The sequence below is a fragment of the Linepithema humile genome, chromosome 4, assembly GCF_040581485.1.
Source record: "Linepithema humile isolate Giens D197 chromosome 4, Lhum_UNIL_v1.0, whole genome shotgun sequence".
Classification (NCBI taxonomy): Eukaryota; Metazoa; Arthropoda; class Insecta; order Hymenoptera; family Formicidae; genus Linepithema; species Linepithema humile.
In genome coordinates, this window is record NC_090131.1 from 23,278,727 (window position 1) to 23,305,866 (window position 27,140).

General features: G+C 41.3%; 1 protein-coding gene across 1 annotated transcript in view; it reads right to left on the bottom strand.

Moving 5' to 3' along the window:
* The window catches only part of LOC105672592 (cell adhesion molecule 2), an 85,466-nt gene extending 59,630 nt beyond the window's left edge, over positions 1-25,836 (bottom strand). Inside the window, exon 1 of the mRNA XM_012367633.2 lies at positions 25,371-25,836. Coding sequence (XP_012223056.1) covers positions 25,371-25,446 — 76 coding nt within the window. The 5' untranslated portion in view covers positions 25,447-25,836. The remainder of the gene's footprint in view (positions 1-25,370) is intronic.
* Positions 25,837-27,140: the final 1,304 nt, after the last annotated feature.

The window sequence follows — 27,140 nt, forward strand, 5'->3', positions numbered from 1 at the left end:
ATCTGGCTGATACGTTTTTATATCGCGAGTTAAGTCCCGAATATTGCCAATAAATAAACGGCATAAAGATTTATTGTTGGTTTATTGTTGTAAAATAAAAGTAACTCTTTCACATTTGTCTTCAATAAATGGAAAGAAACAATTGTGTAGAGAATTGTAAAAAGAAGACAAAATAAGTTAGACATTTAAAAATATTATAAAATTATTATATGTTATAAATTATAAAGTGTAAAATAATGGCGATAAAATTAAGATTTGACTTTACTAGAATAATATTTAATTGTAAAATTAAAATATTTAATGCGCAATTACGAATAATACGATTCGTAATTTGAGAAAATTAACGTTAAAAGACTTTGAACATATCATTAATATAATTCATTTATCTTGGATACGACCATGTTTAACCTTGACAGAAAAAAAGCAAGGCGTTGTATTAAACCTAATTAGTTCGAGACTCGTGCTCGCTAGGGTAATTAGCGAGGAAAAATATCTCCCTCTGCACATTAAATCGGGCGTTGTTCATGGTTAGCGGACGCGCGATGGTGCTTGAATAATTCGTGAAAATTATCGGAAAAGTAAGGAACTCTCGCCCCGGCATGTTCGCGGAGAAAAGCGCGGCGTGCAAGCGCTCCGAGCTCTGGCATAGCTCGAGAAATACTTTCGGACGTTCAGGGAGCTAGGGATGAGGCCATGTCAGTAAAGTTTGACTTCGTACTCACCTTTCCGACCATTTATATTCGGCGTACGTCGAAGCGGTATCGATTACACGATCGACTTGATAAACGTAAAGCGGCGACGTGGAATGACGTTAGTAATTAAAATTGGCAGTTTACGAAGTTGGCGAAACGCTCACAAAGAGGATAGCGGTCTGTGATGAATGTATTGGCGTAGTTTCACCGATGCATAATAGTCTAATTATAGTCTGATAAACAGCTTCGTGCATTTTGGTCCGATGTTATGTAAATGAGCTTCGCAAAGCGTTGAAGTGGTGTTTGGTAAAATGCAACAGCGTGATATTGGAATATCTCACTGAATGCATGAGATGTTCGCCTGGAGCTTTAACGCTTTATTTTCTAAAATATAATAGAATTTAAGCCAACGTTATTTTTATAATACTAAACTGCTATCTCTCTTGTGCTTAATAAAAAAAAGAAAAATAAGTAGTATCAATCGATCGCAAAGCAGACATCGAGATATCGTATTTCGTGCTGCATTTAATAGTTGCCAAATGTGCCACGTAAAACATGATGTCGGACGTATGCGTGGCGAGCTCGTCGACTTTCATGAAAGCGAGACTAACCCTTCGAGTTATTTTATCGTGTATCACGTTTATATGGAAATGGGGGGTGTAAGCTCGCGAAGATAAGGGTATACGGTAAAGCGCACGTGAATATTAAATCGGCGTTGGCAGTCGAACATAGATATGCATGTTACATTCAGTTGCATTCGCAACACCGGTGCCCAGGGATATAAAAGTGTTATCGCGAGTCGACGGGCCAGTAAACAATATCGACGTAATTCCGATGTTCACTATTGACTGATCAGAATAAGATGCAACTCATATTGAAGTGAATTTATTTTAATATTGTTAAAAGGTATACAATGTGTGTGTGTGTGAATTAATTTTTATTTAGAGAAATATTGTTCTTTTTTTGGAATAAATTAGAAAAAACTAATAAATATCCAGATTTTGTTTATAAAACAAACTAAACTTGCATCGCAAAATTGAAAATATGAAAAGTAAGTTAATATTATGTATGAATTAATTTCTATGTTTTCAAGCTTTCAAATATAAACAAATTTCTTATTATTTTGAGTAATTATATACAAAGATAGTCGATGGCGTTAATAGCGACATAATATTTTAATAACATTAATGACAACGAGCTAATGTTTAATAACAATGATAATATATGCATATTTCCCAGTAATGTGATCATACACAAAGCATGTACGATTAAAGTACCTATACTATGCAATAATAATTTAACTTCATGTAAAACAATATTTATTAACGGTTAATAAATAAGCATATAGCATCAACATATCCACATTTAGGTTATTATACTGTATTAATGTTGGTGGTTGGCCTTAATTTACGCAATTAACATTTGAATATATATGCCTCGAAGCGATTAACATTTTTATTAATTACGCTGTATCAATTAGAATTTGTATAAGATATAATATACATTTGGATATCTTTAAAAAAAATCTCTATTGCTAGAAATATTATATGACGAAAGAATAAAAAGATATATTTTTGTTACGCAATTTTAATATCTACAAACATGAAAGATATAAGTAGCAAAAATCATATTTTTATTGTAAATATAATTTATAAATAGTGTGCACTGTGAATGCTCTTGCATGTGCCAGGAATCTTTCATTAAGAAACATTTAAAAAAAAACTTTAATCTCTATCTCTAATTATCGTGGATATCTTTCATAAACATCCGCATTAAAATTACGGCAGGAATAAAAAAATTAATTTATCCATTCACCGCAATTTGTAATGCACTGAGAGTGAGCCTGTGCTCGCCGTTCCCTTCAACGCTTACGCTCCTCACTCGACGTCCGTGCTTTTACATGAAATATTACTGATCGCTATAATGCGAGCTTCTATTAGAATATTCCAACTAAGAGGATTCGATGCAAAAAAAATCTCGTTACCATTTCATGCGATACGTGTTACCTCGAATCGCTACCTAATCCTATTCGATTGCTGGAATTCTTTAAATTCAAATTACCTTCGAGCGAAGGCACGAAGCGGAAAGCGGCCCAGAGAAATTTCGAAACGTTGCACGTTCGATTGCACGTTCGATCGATACGATCTTTCGCTAAGTTACTCTTTGCTGCGCTCTCTCTTTCTCTGTCTCTCTCCCTCCACCCCTGCCGTTACTCTCGTCCCGCCCTTCCAGCAACCTCAACTCATCCCCCACTCTGGTAAACCCTGTTATCACCGTGCCATGGCGCGTTATCGGAGCGATTGTGCAGGCCGAAAGCCCCTTTCGCGATAGATTACTATAGGTTGCACGGTCGTATCTACCTAACGTCTGGCCGAATCGTGAATCACAGCTTATGGTACAGTAAATCTAATTTCCAAAGTAACGAGTGTGGTCTGTAGAGAAATAATGACAGTAATGATAATCACCGATTATGGATGGACGTAGGTTGACGCAGGATGACTTTATCGTCTACTGCGCCAGCTTTCCTATATATACTTGGCCATCGTATTGATTTGTGTTTGGTCCACCCCCTATATTATGAAATAATGTCAAAAAATCAGACTTTATTAGACTTCTACAAGTGCAGCGTTTTCAAAAAACTTTATTATTTTATATTTAAATAAATATCATATTTTTTTTTTTACATTATAGGCTTGAATTATGCGGGCACGCGACTCCAATTAATATTTTCGCGTATCGTTTATCCGATATACAACCGTTATCTTCCAGTTTGTTCTCTCAATCAAGACCTGACGTACGCTCGACTTGTTTCGCCATTAAATTACATCCGCATTGGAACTGTGCTATCCTGGATTAGATTGTCAACTGAGAATTATTGTCCCACGCTCTGTCCTAACATGACTGACGCATGGTAACGATTTACGATAATCGACTGTAACGGTTGGGCACGTAGCTGGGATTCAACTGATAAACCAATAATAGATCAGGATATTTCGCTGCGGCCAGACCGACACGTCTGCAGAGACGTATTCACCAACAATGAAACAGCGTGATAATATGTATCTACAATGCCGCCACGCAGTTTCGTCAAATTTATCGATGGTAAAAGGCCGATAAAAGCCCAGCGAAATTGGTTGATCGTTGCAAGATAATCGCCATGAATTTATAGCAATTGATAATTTGATACGCTTTGCATTTTGTTTTATTTCGTTTTATATTAGTTGATCATTCAAATTACAAAACAGTTGCGAATTGGATATAATAAAAAATTATTTTTTAAATAATAATAGTTTGTAGATCAAATTTCAGAATTATACGCGAAATTCATATATAATTCAATAAACACGTATCAAAAATAACAGGTTTAGATGCCGAAGCACTCCAGATTTCTGCATATTCAATGGATTTCAACTTTAGAAGCTTTTTAACTTAAAAATAGGTTTCTCACAAATTGAGTCGTTCTCTCTCACCTATCGAAATCCGATTATTAATCAAACATCTCTTACGCGCGCGCAATGTTACGTGTAATGTACCAGATAAAATTTCGCGGCGCAGAGAAAATTTCCAGCTTTCAGCGCGAGAGTTCTCGAGCGTGGAACGACGAGCGTGGAAACATAGGTGAGGGATGGAAAAGACGAGAGAGTGTTGTGAATGGGGTTGGGCGGAAAGGCGAAAGGCGGTCTTTGGAGGGGACGAAAGGGGGCCCCCTGTATAAGGTACGGAGACGAGAATCGAGAATTTTAGTCGCGGGAAAACTCGACGTACGGGGGTGTTGCGTGAGAAAGCGGTTCGATTGAAATGTCGGAGTAGGTGGTGCCAACGCCGGAAAAGTTTGAAACCGGTTTACCATTCCCTCCTCCCCCCTGTATCGATGCCGCTCGGTACGGCGCGATACGCGCGATCGTACAGACACAGTTACATCCGTGTTTGGTTCAGACAGAAAACGCTTGCCTCCTTCCGCTTGTGTACAGCGGAACGCACGTACCACCCTCGCCTCTAAGAATCGCTCCTCGCGGCGAAGTAATCTTTCCCAGGTCACGGAATAATTTTCCAAATCCGCCTTTCCAAAGTTCAAACCCGCGTGCCGAACTTGCCTGTGCGCGCCGCCCCGTCGTAAATTTGTAACAAGGATACGAAGAACATGTTGCATGCTCGAGATGCGCGGTGGATCGCGACGCCGCCCGCCCAAGTTGCCGTGTGTGCAGCCGAGTGTTGGTAACTTTCTAATTTTAAAGTGCTCGCCGGATACGCACGATACGATTGTGTGGTCTATCTATGCTAAAAAGATATATCATTGCCCGCAGACATATATATATATATATATATAAATATTGTACGTGCTCGGCTGCTTCAATAACGATTTTGGGATAAAGTGCATCAAGAAACGGTATCACCACAATGCTGGATGAAAATTTAAGATTATACACGACAGATGTAACGCACGCGGAAGAGATGTGGAGACTTTTGTAAAAAAAATTTTTTTTTTTTTTGACGACAACTGACCTGAAAACACGCGACGCCGGGAGTAGAATGTAGTGTCAGAATAATCCACCGGAATCAAGATGTATCCGCGTCTCGGCGAAAACGACAAATGCTCCTTTCCGCAACGTTGCCCCGCAGAATTGTGTATTTACGCGAATATTCCACAAATGGGCGACAATAATCGTAAAGTCGCAAACGCGCAATTACGAGCAACGTCTCTTTCTCGAATATAACGTTTTTTTTTAGCAGCTCATTTGCCCTTGCCGGAGGCCATTCGCCACCGGCGTAATGCAGATTTAGGTAACAGCTGCGAACATATAAACCGTTAGGGGATACGCCGCGCTTTCTCGAGAAGCTGCGATGCAGCGACGTGCGGCAGCATATGTATGGCTACTTAGGTTTGGTATTGCATTGAGATCTATTGACAGACCTCTACTGCAGTCCTCTATTTGCCCGATCAAATTGAATTTATTATAGCCGGAGAATACGGCCAGCTCCTCGGAAAGATGAAAACGCTCCTCGAAACTCGTGTGGAGCTTTAATAAGAATCCCGTTTTCATAAAATTACTTACCCATAATAAGGTAAGTCTAACGAGTATTTTCTGAACTAGTTCTAAGCACTTACCTATGAAACTCGGTAAAACATTTTTCTTTGTAGTGCCGCTAAAAGAAGCGGAGATCGTTGAATTCTCTCGTCGAAAGTTACGTTAATTTTACGCGTTGCTTATATGCACGCTGCTTAATTCCGAAAGAACGAAAAAGCGGCACTTTTCGTTCTTTTACATTTAAAATTTGTTGTTGGAAAATCTTTATTAGTGTAATATAATCCTTGTAAAAATATACTCTAATTATGTTAACCGTACCAAGACAGGTCATTTTACGTAAAAAGACGCAGTTTTTTCATAACTATTAATATTAAAGATTTATTTCAACAATAACATTCCATTTAAATATTTTAATGCAACAAAGCTCAAATTTATTTTTTACAATAATGATGTAAAATTTAGATTTACACGGCGAGCTTTTCTATGTTCTATCTCTTCGCTCGTCGGAACTCGCTCCACGGTACACACGTCCGCAACTAATCCGCGTTGTCCACTTACTTAGGGGCAAATGTTTATGTAAATAAGTACAACGAACAACCCCTGGTGTTCGCGTGGAGCCCAAGAATTTCCTCTGTATTTTCTCCCCACGTACTGATCCATAAACGTCACGTACATGAATCAACGTATAGGTGTGTGACTGTCATACGGCCGTGTCTCTCGCTCTCATGCATGCACACACGCGTGCACGGCGCCGCACACAGAGCCGGGACGAGCGTTCCTCTCGGTGACTGCTCCCAATTATCTTCAATAACCACACCGGCAAAATCCACCCAGCATGGCGCAGCTCCGGCAACATTGAGTAATTGTCTCACGTTTTGCCTTCCCTCTCCGCATGCATCCCGCCCTACGAATCCGGAAATAAATGATTGCTCGATATTGTGAAACCGCACGCGCATTGTTTCCACCGAAACGGCGACGAAAAACCGAGGACGCGCCACCGCGACAACCGGCGGGAGAATCGACGCTGGCGAGGCCAGCGACGGGGCAAAAAGAGCTCGCGACGACCACCGGCAGTAAAAAGGAAAGACGAGACGCGCGCGTCGGTCGAGACGTAGAAGGGCGCTTCAATGGAGAACCAAACAGAAATTGTCAGAAATTGAGAAAACCACTGCGCTCGGGGCATCAAAATACGGGGCGCCTCTTCTATTGCATTCGCACACGTACATCGGCGTCTGTTCGAGTTCCGTGCGCGTGTGTATGCGGTTTATTAAATAAAGTTGCATGGGATGTGCGCGCTTCGTTGCTCTTTCCTAGAACCTACAAAGAATCCGCCAAACGCGAAATGGTGTGTTTCAGATACTCTTACACATTTTCTGTGGAGTGAAGATTATTTGACTGTGTATGTGCGAAAGAGAATTTTTCCCATTTACCAATGCGATGAAAATAGAAGACGGAAAAGTATCGTTATTATATCAAAATATTCTCCAAATTAATATATATATATATATAATTTTCTCACGCATTTTAATAAATAATATTCAATTTTAGTTACTTGTAATTTATAGGAAAAAAAACGTATGTCTCAATTGGAAGAAATAAGATACTAAATTATCAACGATACGCATTAGGTATGTAAGACACAATGGAGTTGCATCTTTTGTTCTCATTTGAAATAAGCGAAATTCGCCGCAAGGGAATACAAGCGCGCTCGACGCCAGATAATCGCCGACGTTGGCGAAGGTAAAGCAGCCTCTGGATGTGAAATCCTACAGCGATTTAAAGAAAGGAGAGCGCGCATCTTCAATCTAAAGTTTTCTCTCCGCTATTTCTTTGCAACCGTTATTCAGTGCATTCTACTCCACAGCGTGTCTGAAAACTCGTATATATGTTTGAGAAATTGATGTTAAAAACAATAATAAGAAAAATAATAACGAGAGGTCCATTAATATAGTCATTTAATTATAATAGGCTTATGATAAAAACGTTGATTAAGTATGAATAATATTCATATCATTTTCCCAAACAATTTTATATAATTAATACGCGAAAATTGGCATTAATTATAATTAGCGGCATTTAATTTTTGTTATAAACAATTTATAATTGCTTTTAAACTTTATCGTTTTATTTCATTAGCATTGAGTGAAAACTTCCATTAATTATAATATTTCGAAAAATTATGATATTCGAGATTTATTCGCTTATTCGAAGAAAAACTTAATTATGTAAAGTTTCTTTAGATAATAATTGATATATCGCTTTCCACAAACCAAAAGATAACTTGTGCTCAAAACATTGCTCGCGGTTATTTCTTCGGGGAGCGAGCGAGTAGCACACTTTGCGTACACGCCCGCCGCTTTAAAAGATGAGCTCCTCGATCTCAGAGAAAATATTTTCCACGCGAGTGATGAGCTCGCGATTGTCGTTGACGTTGACAAGTCGAAGTCAAGATTGATGTAGCTAGGAACGTGATGACGTACCTACGATTTTCCTACCTTTGCGATTCAACTGCAACGTCGATTTGTGGAAAGCCGTTTATCTCTTCAAACGGGTTGCCCGCAACTTTTCGTCGACGTTTATCGACAAATCTCGCGATAAAAGGAGAGCGAAGCGGCGGGAGATGCACGCATCTCTTCGCATTTTTAGCGATATTGCCGATGATGGAAACAGTTTGAAAATTTCTCCCATTTCTTGGAGATTACATTTTTCCCGCGCATTAAATTTCGCTTAAATTTTTTTTCTACAGCTATAAATCAGGTTTATAGTCCATCAGACTATAAATATGGAACATGTAACCGGTACACATTTCTAAACCGTAAGCTCTGAGTTATGAGATCCTTTGACTCTCTTTCCTGTCATAAATTGCTGTTCGATTTCAAAGATTTAAGATTGCTAACGTAAGCGTGTTATTCAAAGACATTTAAATTTATATATTTTATACGGTAATAAATAATTGAGTTTTTTCTTAGTAAAGATACATGAAAATGCTACACAAATATTACATTTATTTTTCTTGATTTTAATATAATTATTTAGAGCAGGAGTGAATTTATCAGTGACAGGCACAATCCGACTCTGGATGAATGTAACGCTCTGTGTGCGTGTGGAAATTTTAGCACTCGTTGCGATTAGTAATTTTCTTAGCTGAAGTTTTCACATGCTCCTGGCTTTTCCCTGAGTAGGTATGCAATCTCCCAGAAAGCAGGCAGCCGCTATTCGTTGAAAATTTCGGTCCTCCTTCCTTGCTCTTATTAAAATGGGATGCGAGCAAGAGATTTCGCGTAGCTACACGCGAAATATGCGTTTGCTTGTAAGAGGAATCTTGGGTATATTATAGCATTGTAATATCGTGCTTTCGCAGCATGTGCGCTTCGAGGACGAATTTCCATGAGATTCAAACGCGTAAATATAAATATAAATATAAATATTTTTCACTACGAAATTGCTGCTATTTTACATTTTACATTACTTGGGTAATTTGCAGCTGCTAACTGCAGATTAATTATTTTCAACGCGACGATTTAACGATTAAAGTTATTATATCATATCATTTCCATTATTTATCATAAAAACTTTATTTGTCATATAATTATTTGTGAACAAAATATTAATTGTTTATGTTATATGTATAGTACTATTTAGATTTATTAGTATTTTCGAATTATTTAACATTAATTTAAAAAATTATAAAATATGATAATCACTTGTAACAAAATACTTGCAGACAAAATAATTTTAACATTTGAAATTGATTAAAATATTGAATCATTCTTGTAAATAAAAAAAAGTGTCGCACAACTTTCTTAAAGCTATAACTTCAGGTAAGTTGGGTTAGAGATAAGTTGCCGTTTGAAATTTAAATGGGTGGCTGAAAAACCGTTGTATGTTAAAATTAAAAAAAAATTTTTTCTGAAAAAACATTAAATATAATTATACAAAAGCATGTATTTATTTAACTTTTATTTTGCTCAAAAAATGGTATTACAGCGTTTCAAAGTTTGAATTTTGCTTTTATTTTTCGTGAAAGAATGTTGAAGTTACGATACTAATATCTGAGAAATAGTTGGTAAGCGTGAATATCATGGTTAGTTTTGTTCGCAAATACATATTAATTTAGCAAATTACTGTTAATTACAATATTGTGTATTAATCCAACATTTAAAAACAATAAAATCTTATTTTTGCATGCCGTTTTTTGTTTTTTATTTCATTTCTTTTTCATATTATATGAATGGAAAAATATGTGTAAAGTAAGGTATTAGTTTTTAAATATGAAAGTGCGTAGTATTTTTTGTTTTTTCGTAAAATTTATAAAATGTAATATATACATTTTCTCAGCCATTCATTTATTTAATGCAAAAATGTGATTTTTTTCATCTTAATGGTCTCCCGTTATTTCCCACATTTTCTTTTCATCTGTCCGCCCGTGTGTTTGGTTGTACGCGAAGGATCCCTTCGTCTGTAATCGGCGGCGTCTTTGAGAGGGCGAGAGAAAGAATACGAGGAAGCACTAAAGGAAAAGAAGAAACGTTGAACGGAGTACCGGATTACTCAATTGTCGAATTCGATTGGCCGCGCTGATTGAATCGTTGAGAATCGTCGCTTCGAAGCCGAAAAGCCGCGAAAAGGTCCGGCACTCTTCAGTGAGAAATAAAATATAACAAATTACGAAACAGAAACGCCTTTCCGAAACACGGCGTTGCGCGTGAAATTACTTTTGAGTTCTTAAACCATCATTTTTACATATCGCAAAAATAAACACGCGTTAATCAAAGATTGTGAAAAGACATATATAAGTATATTTATTTTTAACTACACACACATACGATATTGTATAACATAATTTGCTGCAAAATAATTTTGCAGCATTTTTGAAAATTTATTAATATTAATAAATGTTGTGAAAAATGCGATTTAAATATTATATAAAAGTTGAGATATGTTGAATATTATAATGCATAATACAATTTATATCATTTTTCTCAAGAAACTCTCTCGTTTTAGCTGTCACTTACACTTCACTATTAATAATACTTCGTCCTAGTTTTGCATTTCCATTAGCCCTGTAAGACGTCAAATGCAAGACAAATACCTCTTATGCGCAGAAATCCGGCCGTCAAATATTCCAGTCATCGCGTGAAAAGGGCCGATAATCCGATGCGCTCTGCAGCGTGAGGTTTCTCACGTGAGGAAAAATTTTCGAGCGCGTTTTCCGCACGGGACCAAATATAGGACCCCTTCCTCTCAGCGCGCTTTTTGTCGATTCCGTAAAGGGCGTTTTTTTCCCGCGTGCACCACCCTCGATGTTGACGTCTCCCGCGAGTCGCCGGAAATTCGTGGCTTGACGTTTTATCGAACGACGAGACTTTATTGTAGCGGCTGCGGAAGTACGAAGCGCGAAGGAATAAAATCCACCGCCGTGGCGCACCGAAGGAAACTTCTCCAGGGGAGATAAAACGTCTCGCCTGCTTTCCGCGCTTTTTGCCGATACTGACATGAGGGAAGACTTCCAAAGTTCGCGCCATTGTCTAAACGTTTAATCTGATACGACGGCCAGCTCATGTTTTTGCACGACGTCCGCCGCCATTGTCTAAACATGGATCAATTTGACGCGGCAAAAAGCGGTGGGAAATTACGTCGCTTCCGTTCCGATGGAAGCGATCACATTGATTATAGCATTAAACGATTTTGCCGCGTAACATGCGTTGGTCCCGCGTCCTGCTGTTTATATTTTCCATGCAAATAGTAATATTGATATTTTAGCGATGTTTTACAAACAAACAGAGCACTTCAATTGTGATTATACGACACAAAACGAACGTGTTTGAAACCAAAAAGTCAATTTTTTTAACTGTCCCATTCAGGCTCTCCTCTTTAACTGCAAATTCAAAATGACACACTACAGCTTCGCAAATTTTTAATTGTTTATATTAATTAAGTGGCATTTTAAATCTCGCATAATCACAGAGGATATCTTTTTTCTTCCTTAGCAAATCCTGACTTCATTTTGCGTTAATAAATACCGCGCGAAGTAGTAGTGAATTACGCTTAATTCGATATCTCATTTACATTTTATACATAGCACAATAAACGCAAATACGTAAAACATTTGAAGCCGCGGAACAGGCATTCGGAGACTTCGAGCTGCCGGTCGGAGGAACGCGGTCAATGAAGCGAACGTGGTATTGAAGGTACCATGAGAGTCTGCCGGAACCCGCTAGAATAACGTGGTGTAATTGAAGGTGAAAGCCACTTATACGAAATTTTTTACGAAAGTCAGGAGCACGTTGAATAACTCGGAAAACGAAGAAAGGGAATACCGTTCTCGACGTTTCTCATAAAAGGCTTCCACCTAATGAGCCGTGGATACAAAGGACTCCGTTTCAGCCGAGAAGCTCATTCGTTGAAATTTTTTAAGAGAGCCGCGCAAAGCGGGGTATAGAAGGTATTACTTGTGTCTAGCGCGAACGCCGTTGTGAAGAATCTCGCCTAATGATCCGCGGGCAAGAGATATCTCGACGCGATTGTCGCACAATTATCCGTAAGATCAATCGACACGCGAGTCCGCTCAATTGAATTTTTGTGCCCTCTCCATGAAATTCAAAGTGGATCTCTATTGAGAAGTTTGCGGGTAAGTGCGACTTGTCTCCGAAGTTCTCCGTGAAGGTAACTCGTTTCATCGACTCCGATTACAAAGTTGCTTAATGCGATTGGCGCAAACAGCGCAATTCTCGGCGGGATGTCCCGAGCTCTCTTTGCAATCTACATTCACTTGTCTCGTTAATAAGTGCCGGGGAAAAGAGCTGTCTCCGCGACTCACGTTCGCAGCGTCGCGCAATTCCCTCTTGAGAGAATCGATGGCATTATGATTTATACTTCAAATGGCATTACATATAATACGTTTCTTCGTACAGCGCCAGTCTCCTCATCGAAATACTCTCCCTGCTTTCAATATATTTGCTTTTATCGCTCTTCTTAGCCGTGCCAAGATATATACACTTTGTCTGTCAGAGCGCCGAAATTACGCGAGAAAGATCCCGGGGAATTATGCACTTTAGCGGCGTGATATATTAAGCAGGTTCTAAGGTCTTAAGGTCAAAAGTTCTCGGGAGAAAGCCATTTAAATAGGTCAAGTCATTAAATAAAAGCTCTCTCCAGCCGACGAAATTGCGCACCTTGGTTATACATCATTAAATCCGAATAGAAGGAGCAATCTGCCCCGCGTACAAAATTTTCTGCCAAGGGAAAGGATTCGTAACTCGCGGTTGTAAAACATTAAATTGACCCAGTTAGAAAACGTGTTTTGTCCAATTTAAAACTTGGAAAAATTGCGTTAAATTGTAATAAAAATGCCATTAAAAAGCTCAAAACTGTACTAAACATACCATTCATCTCGTGTTACAAATTTTTCGCAAACCACCAATTAGCGAAAATTGATTTGTACTATTAAGAAATATTCAATTAATACATAATCTGCGGCTTCATTAGATAAACTGTCTCAACAGTTTTGCGTAGTTAGCTTGTTAGTTACTTTGACACCACTTTTTTCGAAAGAGAAAATGCATACGACGTAACCGTGTGTATCTCTTGGACTGAAGCCAGGCACGATATAGCATAATTACACCGAATTAAACTTGCATTAAAGTCTCTGCTATAATTGGTATTTATGGGATTACAGCGAAGATATTCGCGGGTGGTAGTTCTATATTCAGCATCGACGCACATAAAAGTTAACGCGCTATTTTTCGTTCAACTGTAATTCAACATATGCGATAATATATAATATTTTTCGACTGCGATGCATTTGCTATATTTCTTGCCGTAATATGTCACGCTCGTGAAAGATGATGCGGCAAAAAGACATTGCGATACGAGAAGCTCGCTCCGTAAACGTATTGATTTAAAGAAAAATACGACTTCCGTCAGCGTGCAGCAAAGCTGAAATACTTGATGATCAAAGGACTAGCCAATCGCGAGAACATCCGCCGAAGTAGCATCGGCTGCCGTTTACACGCCGACAAATCGTGCGGCTTTGCTCTGCGCTACCAAAGACTAAACGATCGCGATCAACTGATCATTCTCTCTCTCCCTCCAAAATATCTGAGAAACTCGAAGTCCATGTGTAAGACAACTCGCCTGGAGCGTCCTTCCGCCTGTGCGACTTCATCTACATCTAACAAGCTCGGTTGAACTGTACTACTGAATGTTTAACCAAACGCTCTTGTATAAAGAAGTTTGTTTAACGGAAAATATGAGAGAAGTTGGCTGTTTAATCAGAATTCTCATGGAAAGAAAGCAAAAAGGCACAAGAATCGGGTACGGGGGAAAAAAAATTAGAAAGAGCAAAGTCCACACTTCATCTTTAAATATGCGATAACAGTTGGAACTCATTTCGCTATCTGTGAATTTTACTTCGAGGCAAACAAGTTTAAATTTTTGAACTTGGTTTAGCAGAAAAAGAGAACGAAAAGCGTGGGGGAGAAAGGAAAGGTCCTGTGTCAATGTAAAGTACCCTTTTGAAGCAAGTAAAGATTAAATGTCAATAATTAATTTATTTAGACGTCTACTTGTCGCATAGCAACTTGTTTCGCGAGTTCCCTTTGACGAATATCAAGAAGTTTACCAACAACTATTTTATTAACAAACTCGAAATGAAGCAATTTGTTTCCGTGATTTATAAATTGCTGGATTCTAAGAAACCGAAAACGCCGCGCAACACGGTAAATATCCCGAGGGCGTTTTTCAACGCAAATGTTTTCCTCTATTTGATATTTACGATGTGCTACGAATAATTGTGGAGATTTACTACTTTATCAGAAAGCGGAATTTATGGAATTATTACCATTTTTGTAAAAAAAAAAAACAATATACAATCTCAAATGGTAAAAATAATATAAAACTCTGAAAATTGGTCACGCGACACGACTATTACATCGCAAAGAGTTAATTGGCGTGCACGATAAATCCATACACTGGAGACTGCGCGAATACAAATTTTGATAGTTGTTAGAACAAATTATCGCAGAGAAATGCGATTAATTGACAAATCCAATCTGGACAGCCGTTGAATAAATTATAACAGCTACGCTCATGGCGCTTGGTCTAAATTATGCCACCCCCGCTCTGCGCGCCTCTCTTTTTCCGCGGTCCTCCCGCGCGTTTCCGACGGTAACAAATAACACCTTCTTCTTCTGTTTCCGAGTTTCTTCTCTGAAATTTATTTCGACGCAGATGAGATGCAGGCTGCCGCGGTTCTTGCGAATTATTCTGCCTCGATTCGTAAGAAGATCGATTCCACCCGCAGCTCCACCCGAAATGCGCGGCGGATGGCGCGGAAGGGGGGGGGGGGGAGTGGATTTGACGATCGTCGAGTTAACGAATTCAAATGAAAGGTAAGGAAAGGGAGAGGAAAGGGCGACAGTTTCCGAAAACAAAAAAGACTGGCGTACCTCCCGGCCACGCGGCGAAGATCCTTTATTAAATGTAAGAGAGAGAGAAAGTGCGCGGGGAAACAAACTCACTGCGACGTGAGGGGGATGGCGAAACGACCGCATAAATTATGCTTATGAGCCATTTCGTGTGTTCTGCGCCGCCATTTTTAAATTATACTTTTAAATGTAGCTCGTAGAGCGTCCTTCTTGATTCATCCCGGTGACTGGGGGCGCCCTTCTTGATTCATCTCTTGCCTCATTCCTCGCGGCGAATCACACGCATTATCTCCGGTCGCGTTTCGGGAATGTTTTGTCGGGAATTTGTTCTTCATTTAGAGACGTTACTTTCTTGAGACTTGCACCTTCTATTGCCATGCGGAATAAATTTAATTAGGACGTCGTCGCGAGAATCGTCGATGTCAATTGCCGAATGAAATATCAATGTCATCAATCAGTTTTCTAGCTCATTTAAACGTAATAGCATTCTTTAAATTACATTCTTCAAAGATTCTTCCGGGAATTTCTTCAAAGACATACCTATTTTTCTTTTAATTACATTGTATATGTACATTAAAACAGATTTGCCTCTCTTTTGTGTCGAGTATCTAGAAATGAAAATATATAATTTGTTTAATTATAACGTTTACGTAAATTGCGTAACGCAAATTACATCGACTTTATTGAAGTTTTTAATTAAGAGTAAAATAATTTTTGAACCATTGTCTTTTCGCAATAATGCAAATGCGACTGCACGTGACACTCGCCGTCATAAAGAATGCTTACTGGATTTCGAATAAATCGCGCGACAAAAATTAGCGACATATATCGCGCCGGCCGTCGCCGAAGCAAGCTAGTTTCTTCCGTGGCGCACGGAAATAACGTTTGTTATCGCAACGAAAGCCAGTGCTCCGCCAAGTACAACCGGTGAGACGCCAGCTTGAGATACTGCGTACCGTAGGCGAGGTTTTAGCCCCGAGCATCCCCGGATGGAGTCTCCAGACACGGTTAATATCTTTCTTTTTTGCCCGTTCATTGCCCGTGCGCGCCGCGTTAGGTTAATACTATTTTTGAACCGTTTGTCACGTTTATCGCGTGACCGAAGACCACGGTACGCAGCGCCCTACTTTACAACAATAACGACGCGCCGTAATGCAGCTGATGACTGTAACGATTCGTTGATATGTGCATAACTGTTCTATCATTGTCTGCAAAATATTATTTTGTTCAGGTCATTACGGCATTATAGTTGGTATAGAAATGTATAATTAGTATCTTCTAATTTCGCTGAGAGATAACTAATTAACGAATCTCTAATATTTAATAATCAATCAATACTCTAGTTTCCAGATATTCAAAATGTTGACGTTATCAATTCTAGTTATTTTGAAACGCTAATTATCCTGGATAATTATTTTAACACGTTACAAAATTCAAGACCTTTCACCAACAGATTTATTAAAGAAGAAAGAGATTAATGTGCAACAAAGCAATATGAAACTTAGCATTTTGCAAATTAATCTGATATTTTTTTCACAATGGCATTCTCACAACGAACCAGTTGATACAGGCACTTTCGTGCATAAATAAGAAGCAGGAAAATCTCGTGTCCGGTGGCTTTAATGCAGCCTCAGTTGACCCGACATCATGGCGTGCTCCTAACGCATCGCAAATACCCAGGCTAGGTAGATTAATTATTTGCAGCTGGTCCGAGCCTGGGAGAGCTCGTCCCCGTAATAACCGATGCGCCGCCATTCTCCTCGGTACAGTCTCGAAAGGCTTCTTAATAAACTTCAGTTCCCTGCGCCGCGTTAGCTGAAATCCTAGATCGATGTAAGCCCTAGGGCCATCGGGCAAGATTACGTATCTCGGCGGCGTAAGTGGCTTTCCAACAAAGACCAATCCGACCACCTTTCGGTACGAAATATATTAAGACAACGTGAAGACATTCGAGGGGTTTATTATCCGAGTTTTCTCGCAGATATGCATCCTTTCTCTTTCCTATACGATTTATAAAACGATATTCGCTCAAAAACAAATTTTGCTTCCAATTAAAATGAAGCGCTTTAGTTAATTGAATCGATAATAGAAATCTCGCTTTTGGAAAAATATATGAACGATCGGCGTGCATTTGAAGTGAAATTTTGTTGTATTTTAGCAAGAGAGATGAAACTAAAGAATTGTTAATTATTCACGTCAGAAGTAATAATGCTGTTTTTGTTTTATGGAATGTTATCAACGAGTATTAATAATACGATAAATAAAGTTTATGTGCGACAACTTAAACCCTTATGCGATTCACCGTTGCAAGCTTATTTTGTAATGTACATTACTTGTGTTACGGTAGTTTTGCATGTATCTCGCAAGCCGCCGAGCACTCCGCGCGTCCTCAATGCTATCTGGAAAAACATTACGGCACACGCGGCGCGCTATAAATAATTTCCATATCTCGCAGTAAAGTCGCAATAACCGCGAAAGCGCAACGTTGAGATATTCGATTAGGTGTTTCACTCGGAGCCAACACATTCAGAAAGACAACTAAGCAAAAATGGCGCGACCACGCGCTCAGAGTAATCCCAACTCTCATCTCCGTGCATCCGCTCGGTCCGCCGCAGCCGTCTCGTGCTTGCAAGGACGATTAAACCGGTCCCATGGAATCCATTAAACGTATAAGGACAACCCGACGGGCACTCGAGAGGTCTCGTATTCGCGTCGAATTTCCTCGGGGGAGAATCGCAAGGCGGGAGAAACGGCGCGCGTCCACCGCAAGGGAATTAAATAACTGCGGGCGATCGCGGCGCATCGCAATTTCAGATTTTCTTTTCAATTAAGGGGAAAGTGAGACGTTTGCCGGGACGCGTTGTACGCGCGCCGCCTAATCAGTTTTAAAGCGGATAAATTTTTAACTCCCGACGGAGCACAGTCGAAAGTTTCGCCCGGCGGGCATCCGAGACCCATAGTGGTTTACGTGCGCGCAAGACGAAGCGGTGGAAGCGAAGTGAAAGAGGTATGTGATCCACGGTAATGGCCGACGCCTCGCAGTTCTCTGAAAAACTTTCGTGCCGAAGGTGAATCGCCGTCCCACCTCCCGCACCGCCATCTCTTCCGCTTGATTTCTTTCCTTGTATGCTCCGCCGCGAGACTACTCTCCGTCCTTTTCATTCGATTCCTGCTCTCGCGTCGTCTCGCCCGCCTCTGACATTTGAGTTCGCTACTCGTTTCCCTCTTGACCTACTAGTTCACCTGTTCCCTGTTTCTCCCCGCGTATCCAAGTCTTAACGGCCCTTTTATCGCCGGACCGATCTTTTGTCGTCGCTGCGAAATACAGCCGTTATAAGGGTGCGTTAAATGTGATACTTTATAAAGCACGACTGTGCCCGATTCTTTTGCTGAAACAACGACGATTCGAGTTGCACGTAACAATCCGCAGTTACCTGCGTCTCGAATCGTCCCTGTTACAGAGGAGTCGCGCGTCTTGTTATCGTCGTTTGATCTCGGCTGACTATTTTAAATATAGCAATTACCGCCATAATAAACGGCGTATATAATGCTTTATAGGTCGGCAACGCGAACCATTAATTTATCAAAGGTCGCAATCTCAAAATTGCGCTTCTTTGCCTTACGCTTTGACTATAATTCGCGCTTCCGAAAACGCGAATCGATGAGATTGCCCGTAATTACGCTATCAGAATTTTACAGTCGCCTATTGAAGCAACGCGGCACGCTCCAATTAGCTATAAATCCGGCGTGACTCAATTCGATTAATCCGGTCGAATTTGTCGTAGCCGGTTACCGCGGCTGTTTGTGATCGCGAAAACAATTAAATCGACCCAACGCGCACAGGTTCCGCGAAAACGTGACAGTTCGCAGGACTGACGCGGGGAATGACGGCAATTAACGAGCCGTGTAGAAAACCGTAATTCGGTTCCGCGGCCAAGGCGGTGCCGGACGGCGATCTTTAACCGGGTTCTCCGTGTCGCGCCTGATGAAATTATCCCCCATGTCAGCACGCCGACCCTTTTCCCGGCCGTAAAAAGAAAGCGTTGGCGCACGCGCGCCGTTATTTTCTGGCTCCGCGGGCCGCAAAAAGGCGCGCTTGTTGACCGCACATGGCGCGCGCGTGGTCGGCCCGGACGCCGTGGACGAAATTTCACATGGATGATTCGACGCTGGTCGGGTTGCCCGCTCGAGCGGAAACCGAAACGTATTTGCGGAATTACATCCGGAAGCGCTTCGTTCTTTTCGATCGACTTTCAATCCTTGTTTTTCTCTCATCCTCTCTCTCTCTCTCTCCGTTCCGCTGCTGCGGCCGGATCCGTCCTCGACTGATCACCCCGGTGTCTATAGGATAAATTCCAGCGTGCGGATCCTCGCGTCGATCCAATTTCGAAGCGATTAGAAGCATCGCGTGACTTGAGTAATTCGCGTAATTAAATGTTAAGTGGCGCGGACACGTTTCCCAGGATACACTAAGATCTTCTCGGAAGGATGAAGGAAGAAACTTCAGGAGGGATGATCCGACGTGAACAAATTATGTCTGTGTTAATTTCTGTTAATTGCATTTTTTTCCCATCTGACTTTGTAGAATTTTTCTTCTGTCTCAATTCTTTATCGATATAAAAGTATTCGTTCTAATTTCGATGAAAACTTATTGTATCTGCGCGACGTGCTCGCGTGAGAGAACAGTTACGAGCGGCGAGCGCCTTTATATCGTGTGTTCTTCAAATTGAAAATCAACGCGCGAAACGTACCTTGTTTTTCAATTCATGGCAGTGACTAACTTTGTGCTGATGGTACAAGGAGAGGTACACTGCTCGTTCTTGTCGGGAAATTGTACTCCACGGAAGGATACCATCGGACACGGGTACCGTGGAGATTCGGAGCAATTCTGATCACGTACACGCGAGCGATACAATCGCGATGATACAAAACGACTCGAAGATGAAAGGATGCTCGAGAGCGGGGGAGGGTGAAGACATCGTCCGGGCAGCGACGAGGCTCGAAACAGAATAAAAGTAATATCCGACAAGGGGCGAGCGGCGCGTCCGCGAGGAGGGACTCTCGCTCTGAGAATTCCTTTTCTCCTTCTTCGTTCCGGCTGCGACGCGAGCAGCGAGAAACTCAAGGAACAAAGGAGAAACGACGGCCGTGACGAAGACGGAGACGGAACAATCGGGTCGAGGCGGAAGGCGATGAGGTCTTCGAATTGTGGACGGAAGTACCCTCTTCATTTCTGCATCCTTTGCATTCCGATTTCAGGGGAAAAAGAAAGAAGAGACAAGGCGGAAGGAACGAAGGTACATCTCCAATGCCGTGTCTCGAAGAAATCTTTCGGCCTGTCTGCCCGCGGATTGTAGCCCGCTCGAGACGGTCGACGAGATCAGAATAGAGACGTCTCTCCTTCTCTCACTCTCTCTCTCTCTCTATCTCTCTCTTTTGCTTTTTCGCAAATCGAAGCGCGACGAGTGGATAAAATGTTTGGCTTGCGGGATCATTATTGGACTCGTAATGCTACGCTGCAGATTAGGTACCTTCGCCTTAACGAGATCTTTTTCATCTCGTTCAATCTTACTTCGGAACGTCTCAAATTGACATCGAGATTAAAGTCGTGGAGAGAGCGCGCGATTGAGGAAGAAAGTTTAACGAACGCGAAACTGTGCGCGATATGTAAGAGCGAGGGTGATAGATGTTTCGTGTTTATTGTTACGAATGCGAAACTGAATTTGGTTAACGAAGAGTAAAGTTCATGTCGGGTAACAGACGCCTCGTGAAGTTTGCGTTCATTAGTGCCGGTCGTGAGCGATAAAAGCAACGTTGGCGGAAGTAATTGGTCAAAATTTGATCCCTGCCACGAGCGCGACCGAGCGCCATGTTTCTGCTGCTTGAATTGCAGCTGTTGCTGCGAGGAGGAATAAAGGAAGGGTGGTTAATTTGATAAGGTAATTAGAAGTAATGTCTGGCGGAACTACGCGCCAAGTTTGTTGAGGCATCGCTGTTCGAGAGTCGCAACAGATGTAATAATTATGAATGGGGGACGCGGACTGATTCGCGATCAATAAAGATGAGTGCCTCGAGCAGACTTTTATATTTATACATTAGTGCTTTTGCGTTTGTAGTCCTTCCAAAGGGATTGCAAATTTCAATGTGCATAAATAGGATTATTAATATGCTGTCATTTCTTTTTCTCCACTTGTTTCATTTGCATTGCATTTTGATGTATATTACGATAACAGTACTATCAATATGACGCCGTGTTCCTTCGCTTTTTTATTTTGAAGTACATTTCGATGACAAGGAGATTAAGACGTGAAATAATCAATTAAGAAAAAAGTACAATTAGCAGATTAAAATTTGCAGTGTTGAATAAGATACCGAGAACAGAGCTGTTTGAAGGGCTTTTCTTTTAGCGCGCTACTTTTACACAGAATGAATTAAATCCGTTATATTTTGGAATGTAATATTATTGCAGAAAGACTGAGGAAGAACGGATGTTATTACTATTACGTTCTTACTTTAAAGCATCGAGAAAAAATTATATTACGAGCGCAAGTTCTCGCGTTGTTGATCTCTTTATGCAAATTATGAGAAATATATGAACGACGTTTCTTGCGAATAGATCATGTGTAATTTGTGATGGATTTATTAAGTCGTCATACGCATGCTTACATTCTTAACGCCATGCGGAAATAATGACACCGAAGAGGAAGTTAAATGGTCATTAAAAATTCGTGAGGGATGGATATTCCAATTGCAAATTCATATTCCAATTGCAAATGTTTGCATGTTTACTCTGCCAGTTTAAACACGGAAATGCCTATAGCATTCATACGTGACGTAATGAACCAATGACGCAAAAATGGTTTAAAAAATTTAAACAAATAATTGGGCGCTAGGATTAATTCGGTTATCATTGAATTGATTTCGAAATTTACATTGTAAATGGATCCGTTCGTCGCAGTTAACCGACAAAGATCAATTTTGTTAAAGCCTACCGTCGAAATTGAGCCCAACTATAGAATACTTCCCGAAACGTTCGCGCATGCCGGAAAAATATAGCTGCATTTGCATAAGAAAGAAAAAGTGCTTCTCTCAACTTCTCAGTTCATTTTCATGCATCAATATCATACAAATTCATTCGGATAACTGACAATACTCATATCTCAGTTTAAATGAATATATATGAGCGCAAACTTTTCTCAATAGATCTCTTTTCAAAAATATTTAACAATAGCAATAAAAAGTACGGGAAGAACTAAGCAGGACAACGGTGGATAAAGTTGTGAAAGATAACAAACGTTTCACGCTGAAACTGCTCGCAGAGTGAAGAGAGTTTATAGAAGCATTCGAAAATATGGTGCACTCTCGGAAGCAAACACGCTCATTTCGAAAATACCCTAGTACCAGATAGAAATAAAGGAAAATTTCTTGGGTACCGAGGATCTTACCTCTCTCTCTCGCTCAAAATCACAGCGCGATCGAACGAAAAAAACACAGTGCTTTTCTAAATACACAAAGGCTGTATGTATATAGATGCGAGAGTAGAATGCGCGATAGCGTTGCTAAACCGTTGGATATAAAAATCTCTCCTCTAAAAGCGACATCCGAAAGAGAGATAAATCATGTCATCGATATACTCTTTCAACATCGCGTAGTATTTTTCCAATAAAAGAAAACGCGGACTTAGAACGCATTCGCGGAAGCTACGTCACGGAAGTAAAGTATCTGTGAGAAGATGGCGAAGGAGGTGAGTGTATCTCGGATATGTCTGCATTCCGGTACGCGTTCGCCACGATTTGTTCTATCTCGACTTCTTCCTTTCTCTACGAAGAATTTTCACGTATCTGTTCGCCTTCTCGTGGCACGGCGCAATCGTGCGGAAAAGCAGCGGTCCGGCGTAGGGCAAATATTCAGTCGGAAAAATTTGTCTCATCGGAAACAACCGAGTTCCACAACGCAAGAATGGCATGCTGCTTCCCAAAAACTTTCGGAATACAATGTGGATTTCGAGGAATTGAAAACTGCGCGATATGACTATAAAAGATCTCTATATTGTCTACGTATAAAGATAAATATTGTGTTAAAATTCTCGGAGAAAACATGAGAACATACCAACAGACATATCAATTATTTGTACACTAAAAGCACATGTATGCACATAGCATTTGTATGCACTGGCATATTTACTATGCATGCTATGTGCTTTTAGTATACGAATATCTATAATTAATTTAACAAATTTATATAATAACAGCGATTAGATTAATAGGAAGATTTTAATGTTTAATCAGATTGTGTAAATTAATTAGCTCGCTTGCTGCTCGTTTTTAGCAGATTGCGAGATGTCCAGTGGGCTCCGCCCTTTCTTGACAGAATAGAATATAAAAATAATACATCAAATATTTTAAAAGGATTTGAAAATTTTGTAGAATTTTTCAATATTTTTTCTTTATGTTATATAATCATGTAGAATTATATAATATTTAAATAATATTTATCAATAAAATTTATTAAAAAAATAGTTTATTAATACAATTATTTATTAAAAATAAAAATGATTTATATATATATAAATGTGCTCTATACATTAGTTAAAAGTTTTAATCTTTAATCTTTATGGAATTTAAACGCCCCTTAATTTGAAAATGCAAAAAGCGATAATGATCTTTAATCGCGGCTTAACTAGAGTCCGATTTCGTAACGTATGGACTGTTTTGCTCGGTTCAATCCGGTTAGTCAATCTAGATACACGTACACACCAAACTTTTTAAATTTTTCCAAACGCGAAAGTCGGAAATGGTTTTTCGATATCTCAAATAGTTTCGGAAGTTCTCGCCCGTTACGCTTTTTACGTCGTCGAATGCATACATCACTCTTTTCGAACGTGTCTAAAAAACTCGCTTACCGACTCACACACCCCTCCGCTGACTTTAACTTACTCCACTAATTCTCCTGATTGTCACAGCAGCTGTTCTTACGCGGCCAAATTATATCCTTTTCTCCGTAGCGTGAGAAAGATTTAATTCTCATGCGACCGTGTTTTCAATTCTACTCATTCATCACTATTGAATGAGCCTATGACAGATCTATTCAATGATAGATACACTTGTTCTCTTAACGAGAAAAAAAAAGGTTCATTTAAAATGATTTATGTCGAAAGACAGACTGTAAGAAAGCTATCACTCTCCAATGTTTCTCTTAAGTATGAGTACTGCGCGCCCGACCTACTTTGACGAAGTGAAACCAAACTTTAGCGAGCTCGCCTATAACAAGCCTGATACTGAAATTGTTATTCTATAAGAGCCATCCCAGTGAAATGGCTCACGTCCAAGATGTCGCGAATCAGAGCAAAACGTTCGCACTGCAATCTTTTCCAGTTCGCAGTACGTAAAAGTTTGCTTCGTTCACCAAAAGCGCGGGACGATCAATTAAACATGATTTATACGCAACCGTCAAGCAACATTGTCGTGCTGTCACTTTTGTACAGTTTAAAATTTCGCAGTGATAATCGCGAGTACAGCGAGCCGCAGTAGTAACATCGAGGAATGCACCGGCGCGCGTAAAAGGTTGCAATTTCGATCCAGCCGTGCTGCACTTGTAATGATATCATTCTTGTCGATCGTAGAGCGGCTGTAAACGACCGCCCATTCGCCAGGAAGGCAAGGTATTTCGCGTCCTTTCTCGTATCAACGGACCTCACGGGACTTGATGAAGTAAACGTAGGTAAGGCGTGGAAGGCCAAAAGCTCCTAACGACTCCCCTAACGACTGCAGGCCCAACTTAGTAGGAACTTAACCGTTTTACGTCTCTCCTTCTTGGCGCGATACGAAAGAGCGGGGGTGTTATCCCACCCTTCCCCCTCCCCGCCGCTACACCCGACGTCATCCAGCAATGTAAACCGGGGCTGATAGAGCCACATAGTGTTTCAGGGCTTTCATCAACGAGACTCCTCTTCTGCGTGGAGTTGTTGTTTAAAGTACCCTCGCTTCGAAATTACCACTGACTGGAGAAACACAATCCCCCACCCACCTTTTCTGTAGCCAGCGTTGCTACTTTCTCATCAACGCGGCGAAGCGCCGGTGGAAGACTCACTTGAACGATTATTCCCGGAGATTAGAAGTCGATGAAGAGAGCACCTTGCCGGCGTGATAATCAGTGAGAAAACCGAGAATCACTTAGAGACCATCCCTTCCGTAATAAATTTAACACTGCGTAATGAAACTTACCGCCCACTATGAGCAGCAGGTGTAGCAGAGCACATCGCATTTTTCTGTACTTCCGACGACAGTAGTCTTTATCCATTCTGCCGTGAGGAATCCTAATTGCGTGTCACACTGTAATCGCGCGCGCGTGTTATCTCACGCTTCTTCTCTACATATAAAAAGTCCCGCTCGTCGATCGGTACCACAGCGTTTCCGTTTCCGCGGCTTTCCATAAAAAAGAAAAAAAAAATCTACTCGCGCGAACGAAAACGTGTCGCGCGGCGGGACAGCATCGGTGGAGATCGCGTGCTCGGACGATTTCGCGCGAAACTTTTCACTCCTGCGGCTATCGCCTCCTCACGCGAATCCGATCGGCCGATCGTCGCGCTGAAAATCGGCAGGACTGGCGGCGGCACGGGCGGGCGCCACGCGGCCGCGATAGTTCCTGACTTGCAACTGACGAGGGATGCTGCACGAAGAGTTTGCGCCAGCTTCGCGCCCGCGCACAGAATCCTTATTCCCCTTCGCCCCCTGAAACCGGCCACAGTCAGTTAGTCAGTCTCTCTCTCTGCCGTTCCGCATCTCCGTTCATCCCGCGTTCTTCCGTCCACGTTCTCCCTCATATCCTGTCCCTCTTGTATCCTAACTCGCTATCCTCCTTCTCTTTTCGGTGATATCAATTCCACCCTCCCCTCCGCCTTCATCTCTCTCTCTCGCTCTCTCTCTCTCTCCCTCCTCATCTTCCTTTCGCCCTTTCATCCTCTTATTCCCGCCTCTGCACTCACACGAAAAACTTCTTTCTCTTTTACAGCCCTCTATCGCTGTATTTGTCTTCTGACTCACTCCCTATTACAGTTTTTCTATCTCCCGCTCCGTCCTTCCCGCGCGGCGTGTCGCGTCTCCTCTTCTTTCGCTCCCCTTTCCGCCCCGTTTGCGCGCAACCACGATCGCGCTTCCATCCATCCGCCGGATTTCTCTCTATCCCACCTACTTCTCCCCCCCCCCCTTCCAACCCCTCTGTCCCCTTTATCCGTCTTCCCCCCACATTCGCGATCGCACTCACAATCTCTCCACCACATATCTAACCTCACGCGCATCCTTTCGGCGGCTGTATCTCAAACACTAAAGAGTTTCTTAGGAAATTGAATTGAATGCCACCCTCCCCTGTTTCTGTCTCTCCGTCGACCACCCTCGCGCGCGCTCTCCGTCCTTTCCACCGCGTTTCTCCGTTATTTTCGGGGGTGACCTCGTCTCTTCATCCCATCCTCGTCGGTCCTTTTCTCGCGTTTTCTCTCTCTCTCTTTGTCTTCTCTGCCCTTTACGTTCCGTTTGCTCTCGCGCTCGCTGTCGACCGTCTTTGTCGATCCCGTCATCACCCCTCTTCCCCAAGAGTTCCTGCGAAACTGATTGTCTCGCCGTTAAGCGGCAATTTATATGTTAACAGGCCCGAATCGGTCGAGAGTCATGCATACGTTTAAGGAACGGGATTTCCTAGAAGAGGCCTCGCAACGACGAAGATGACGGCGCGACTGATAGCGCTGTCCGTCGCAGGCGGGACGAGCTGTTTGACCGCTTTATTTCAGCCAGGCCGGCTTAATAGTCAGCCAGCCTCCCTCACAATTTCGCGATTACGTTCCCGATGTTTTGTTGCACAACGGCACGCACGTTCTGTTGCACTCGCGATGACTCGCTGACGAGAAACATTAATTCCAAAGACATATGTAATACTAGACAACTAGTTCCTCCGTGCTTTGCGTAGCGTGCATTCTAAAAGCGTGCGCGGGAGAGCGAGCG